Source organism: Cottoperca gobio, unplaced genomic scaffold, assembly GCF_900634415.1.
Source record: "Cottoperca gobio unplaced genomic scaffold, fCotGob3.1 fCotGob3_327arrow_ctg1, whole genome shotgun sequence".
Classification (NCBI taxonomy): domain Eukaryota; kingdom Metazoa; phylum Chordata; class Actinopteri; order Perciformes; family Bovichtidae; genus Cottoperca; species Cottoperca gobio.
The window spans coordinates 48,485-54,842 of NW_021166934.1; the positions used below are offsets into that span (position 1 = coordinate 48,485).

The following is a 6,358-nucleotide window of genomic DNA, read 5'->3' on the forward strand; positions in this document are numbered from 1 at the left end:
TTCTCTGAACATTACCCCCCCCGTCCTTGCTCCATAATAAAAATGTTTTACCTACAACACAGACTTCATGTTTAACTTAATTAAACTTAAACCAGCCTGAGCTTCGTCTCCAGACAGGAAACGTGAAGTTTCAGCTTCTGTGTTCATCTATAGATTAAAGTCTGATCTCACACTCACACGCACACACACACACACACACACACACACACACACTCACACGCACACACACACACACACACACACACTCACATGCACACACACACACACACACACACACACACACACACTGAGCAGGGTTATTTTTAGCGTTGGGAGGAGGTTGGGCAGTTCTGTGTCAGGCGGAGACGTTTGACGGCTCTCCAGTAAACTTTAACACCCGCTGACATGTTCTCTGTCTGCTGACCTTTGACCTTTGAGTGTCAGAATAAAAAGTAAAAGTCGTCCGGGTGGTTTCCAGTGTCAGGTGATGATGACGTCATCGTGTCAAGGCCGACGGTCGAGCTGCAGTCAGATAAAAGCTTATCAAAGTACTCAAAAGGTCTTATCTCACACACACACACACACACACACATGCACACACACACACACGCGCAGACACACACACACACACACACACACACACACGCACACACACACACACCAAGGAAGAAAAAACCTTTAACACGTTTTATATTTTATAGTTTATCATCTTCTTGTTTTATTTTGTTATTCCGTCTCTTTTGTTTCTGTAAAAAAGTTTAAAAGATAAATGTATTAAAAAAACAAAAGAAATGAATCTACGAAAGAGTTAATAAGTATTTAGTGGTTAAACGTCATGTGTCCAACACTTTCAGATAAAAACATAGTTAAAAACAACGGCGTCGTATTTAAATCTGTAAGTTTTCACTGGAACTGAAGTTTCAGCTCATTTATTATTCTTATTATTTCAACATAAATAAATAATAATTTCTTTGAGTCGTTGTGTTAAAGCAGGTGAGGGTTAGACAACATGTCCGCTGCAGCGTGTGTCATCTGTTCATGAACAAAGTCACATCACATATCGAACACTGAGGCATGAACATGTCTGTGAACTCATTTTAAATAATATACATTTAGTTTATATAAATGTGAAGTGTATAAATGAATCATTTAAAAAGCGTCTGTGTAATAAAGCTGCTTTATTTATATTTCAAAAGTAAAGACTTTTAGTTTTTATTATGTTTTGAGTTGAGAAGGAAACTAAATGAAGTTAATACAATTAAAACGTTTCATCTTGTGCGGCTTCGACATTAAATGGAAACACATTTGGAATAATAATAATAAACCCCGAAACACATGGTTCAACTTTTATACTCAATTTTAATTTACAATGCACGTTAGCCCAGATTCCTCAGATATAAAAGCTGAGCGACGACAGAGAAATGCTGCCCAGCAACATTCAGAACAAACAGCAGACACACCTCATGCAAACACGTCTCTGCAAACATGCTGCTCCTGGAACAAGTGTACAAACCGACCATAGAAAAGTGAAAAAGATGAAGGCGGGGCTCATCCAGCGAGGGAGCGTCCCACATCAGCTGATTGAACATTTATCTGAGATTTATTCTTCTGCACTCTTAACATTAATATTCGCCGGATGAATCTACATTAGACTTTAGTCAATAACTTAATGAATCCAATTTGTCCAAAACAAAATGTAAATAATTCAAAACTACCAACCGTCACGTTTCTCAATCGTTTGGTCAATAAGAATTCTGAAAAAGTGAAAAATGTCTTTAGTTTCTTTAAGTCCAAAGATATTCATGTAATACGACTCACACAGAACAGCAGCACGTCTCACTGAGAACATAACCCGGGATGAAGGTTCAAGACAACTCCAAATGTCAATGTTTAGAGCTGACGACTGCGATCACGTGGGGACGTTGTGCGGGGCGGCTCAGGAGCACAACAACATTCCTGCAGGGAGGTGAAGCCCCCCCCTCCTCACCGTGCGGTGTAGAGCCTGTCCAGACCCGCTTTCCAACTGGATTTAATTCAAGCTGCGGCCTGAAGTCTCTCTCTCTCACACACACACACACACACACACACACACACACACACACACACACACACACACACACACACACACACACACACACACACACACACACACACACACACACTTTGATTATCGGTTGCAGCTCTGCTTAAAGGTTAGAATAAAATGTTGACGAAGTTATTAATGAATAATTTTTCTGCGAATTGAAACAAATGATTTTGTTGCGTCTGAACTTTTTAGAGAACCTGATTGTCGACTTTTTAAACGTTGTCTTCTCTCTCTCATGTTTCTCTCATCACAGATTAAACAAAGCGCTTGTACTTCCTGGGGGGGGGGCTGACATTAACCTCATCCTGTGAACAAGACCACCTGCTGAAGGACAACCTGCTGTTTCCTCACAGTACAGCGGCTCTTCCTGAGAGCTTCACACTCTGCAGAGCGAGACATGAAAAAGGTGTTTTTATTATAAATACAGACTTAAAATAATGTCAAGGCTGAAACTGAAAAGAGCAGAACTGTCCTTGAAACATCGACATGTAGTGAACATACAACTTTAAAACTCTCATCAGGTTGTCAACTACTCTTTGTAGAACAACAGAAGAAAATACACATCCTAAAAAAGGGAATTCAAGACTTTACACCCGGCGACCGAACATCCAGCCGGCCGGACTCCAACTGGATTTAAGGATCCAACTAATGTCTGCAGGTCCGGTTCCTCCGCTCGGTCTCCTCACGTTCCTCCGATCAACGTCACGTTAAATCCTCCCGGCTGTCAAAGTCCAGGAACGTCTCCGTGACACAATCTGGACGAGACTGAATTTAAAAAAAGTTTTTTCCCACCGATTGATACAAACTGACGATGTTCACTTTAAAAGCCTCATTTCTGTCAAATGTTAATGTTTCAATGAAGTACATTAATAGAATTCTATGATTTTACCAAAGCTGCTCCTGTTTGGGGGGGGGGGGGGGGGGGGCGCAGGAGAGACGCGATTAATTATGAGAAAATAAACCCAAGAAAAGCACGAAGAAGAAGATGCGAGGCCACGTTTCCAAAGTGACAGAAGTTTCCAGAAAAGCTGCGGCGGGCTCCCGTAATCAAACGTCCATGTGGCTCCGCCCCCTCACTGCCCATTGGTGGAGGTGTTGTTGGGGGCGGGGCTGGAGCCCTCTGTGCCGGCGGGCGGCTGCACGTTGTCGGCCAGGTTGTGAGCGTGCTCCAGGAAGAGGTCTTTGAGCACGCTAAGTTCTTTGCTCAGTAGTTTGATTTTGGCCTCCAGCCGCTCGTTCTCCTCCTTCAGCTCGTTGACGCGCTGCTGCGTGTCCACCGCCTTCTGCTTGCTGCGCATGCGGCTCTTCTTCACCGCCAGGTTGTTGCGCTCGCGACGCTGGCGGTACTCGTCGCTGTCCTTTTCACCTGAGGGTTTCTTCATCTTGCTGGGGGGGCAGGCCTTACCGCCTCCGGCTGAAGGGTCTGCGGGGACGAAGTGGCGGACCTGCTGCAGTCCGGCGGCTACAACCGAGGAGGGAGCGGCAGCGTGGGCCTGACTCTGGATGACGCTCACGCCGTTGGGGTCGGTTGTGGTTAGTTTCGCCTGTGACAGCTGGCTCACTTAGATGTGTTGCCTTCAGGTGCTGATGTCCGAGTCTCCTCAGGTGTACAGATGAAACCGTGGATTCTTCGTCTCGATGGAGCCTAGAGGAGGACGACAACGTTACGCACAGAAATCAAGAAACATAAATATAGAAAAGAACAAAGTTCCATTAAAAACACATACAATATATCTGAATTAAAATGAACGCATGGAAGAAAATAAAATAGGATATGAACTGATACTAGAGTAAAAGCAAGACATCTGAAGGTGGGACTTTGGACATTTTCAGTATTGTCTTACATTTTTTGGAACAAATGACCTCTGGTGCAATAAATCTAAATGTATCTGATGGAGAAAATATTCATCTGCAGACCCACTTTGACTGTTTACATGACACTGAGCTCAGGTCACATGACAGATACCTGGACTGAGTAAGGGAGCGTATAAATAGTGGCCTCCATCTTTAGGTTTCCTCTCTACGGCCACACCCGGGCTCCATTCCTTCTGTGAAACTAAACATAACGACACCATGTCCTCTCCGGCTTCCTGTGCTTTCCAGTGAAGGAACACAATACGATCTTAGATTTTTACATCTGTAGTCAGCCTGCAGAGTCTCAGCTGACCTCAATCCATCAATCAGGAGGTTTCATCTCCCGCGCTGCTGCTCACCAACACCCACCACCTCAGATCAGAATCTGGTTCAACGCCAAGTAGGTTTTCACATACAAGGAATTTGCTCTAGTGTATTGGTGCATAGACAAGAAACCTAAATATAGAATAGAAAATATTACAATAAAAATATGTCAAATGTTACTGTTAAAGGGAAAGAGCTGAGCAGGAATGGGCAATAATATATTGTAGGGGATATTCACATTAGGGCTGCAAATAACGATTATTGTCATTGTTGATTAATCTGCAGATTATTTTCAAGAATAACCGTTTGGTCTATAAAATATCAAAAGATAGAGGGAAAGGCCCATCCCAGTTCTGTCAGTCCAAACACATTCACTTTGCTATGATATACAACAGAGAAAAGGAGCAAATCTCCACATTTGAGACTGAAAACAGAATTTAAAAGACATTTTAGCATCAAAAATCACTTTAACCGATTATCAAAACAGTTGATTAGGTTTCTGTTGATCAACTAAGCGTTGCAGCGCGATGAAGATGATGATGATGATAACATGATGAAGAAAGAACATGCTTGAACAGAGACACTAGTTCAAACACATGTTAATGTGACGCATACAGGAAGAGAAGCCTCCTCCCTATCTGTGAGCAGCAGAGGATATCCGACGTGCTTTTGTTTTTTTTACTCCGACACGATAATTGGTCTGATTATTATTCCGCACGGCCAATTAGCAGCGCGGCTGTGATTGGTCGTGGCGTTGCCATGCAGCCAGTCAGCTGTGTGCGCAGGGAGAAGCGCTCCGGGTGGAAGCAGAGCTCCGGAGCTGTTGCCTGCTGTTGCATCATCGGCTCTCTTTGTACCGAGAGAGAGAGAAGAGGGGAACTCCGGAGTCATGCGGGGCTAAGCAGAAATCACAGCTTCTAGGTGACTTAAATAATGTTTGACAAACACAGCAAACATCCATACACGGCTCACAAACCCGCACGAGCCGCTTCAAAGTCCGTGAATTTTCCATTTCCGAGCACTTTTCACAACTTTTTGTTGACAGGAAGCAGACAACAGATGATTTACTACCCTGTCAGTCAACATTAAGCTTAAACACTCACAATACAAACGATGATGTGTCCAGTTTAGCTCTAAATACAAACGAAACTACACTGTCACTTTCCTCTCACGAGCCCGTACACTACCCGTTTAGCCGGGCAGCTAGCCAGCTAGTTAGCTTCTGGTGCTAACAAGCCCCTAAACCTCACTGTTAGCGCTCTTTCTCGGTCATACGAAGAGTTTAAAACACCGTTTACCTTCACGGGGCGGTGGTGGAGTCGACCATCCGTCAAAGTATAAAAAGTTAACGTAGAAAGTGAGTTTAATTCCGTCTGTGTGAGCTGAGTGTTTTTGTTTGGAACATGGAGAGGAGAGGATTGCGAAATCTCTTTTACCATGTACGGCAATGTCTGGGTTAAACCAATCAGAAGTGAGAAGGCGTGAGCAGATCGAGCGGTTGGCCAATCATAAGCGAGTGTGTGACAGAGTGATGCAATGCACTGTGTTTGACAGCTCAGTCCACCAATAGGAGTGCACTGTTTTCTGTTGGTTTTGTTTATGTAATGTGAGGTTGGTCAAATTAGTTCATACAAGCATGACTTCATCTCCGAATGACGAAATCTCAACACACTGAAACTACTAATTATACACACTATATTTGTACTACTATTACTACTACTATCTAATAATATGATAATAACTTGTACTATGCCATGCTTTTGTACAAGAAATACGCCTTTAGATGCTTTATCTCAAATAAAGAAAAACACGTTATACACATTATATTTGTGCGACTATCTAATAATATAATAATAACTGGTACTATGTCAGGCTTTTGTACAAGGAATATACCTTAAAATACGTTTTATTAAAGAAAAGGAACACCTTATTATATTTGTTCTACTACTACGATCTAGTAGTATAATAACAACTGGTACTATGTCAGGCTTTTGTACAAAGAATACACCTTAAAATGCTTTACATAAAAAACAAAACAATCAAATCAATAATTACATTTTTTAAATGGTAAAATATATTTCTTTCTTAACACACATTAAAATATCCAAACATTAC

General features: G+C 42.4%; 1 protein-coding gene across 3 annotated transcripts; it reads right to left on the reverse strand.

Annotated features, from left to right (window-relative positions):
• Window positions 1-1,318: 1,318 nt before the first annotated feature.
• LOC115005598 (CCAAT/enhancer-binding protein gamma-like) lies at window positions 1,319-5,677 on the reverse strand. 3 transcript variants are annotated; one of them, XM_029427486.1, is made up of 3 exons: window positions 5,542-5,677; window positions 4,233-4,375; window positions 1,319-3,710 (listed from the first exon to the last, which is right to left on the reverse strand). In XM_029427486.1, the coding sequence occupies exon 3, from the start codon at window positions 3,445-3,447 to the stop codon at window positions 3,139-3,141; it is 309 nt and encodes a 102-aa protein (XP_029283346.1). In that variant the 5' UTR covers window positions 3,448-3,710; window positions 4,233-4,375; window positions 5,542-5,677; the 3' UTR covers window positions 1,319-3,138. The 3 variants fall into 3 exon arrangements, with proteins under 3 accessions (XP_029283346.1, XP_029283344.1, XP_029283347.1); XM_029427484.1 differs by lacking the exon at window positions 4,233-4,375; XM_029427487.1 differs by lacking the exons at window positions 4,233-4,375; window positions 5,542-5,677 and adding an exon at window positions 4,032-4,220.
• Between the last annotated feature and the right edge of the window lie 681 nt (window positions 5,678-6,358).

What these genes read in the sequence shown, in the direction of transcription:
- LOC115005598 (XM_029427484.1), bottom strand. Translation starts at nt 3,447, where the DNA reads ATGAAGAAACCCTCAGGTGAAAAGGACAGCGACGAGTACCGCCAGCGT.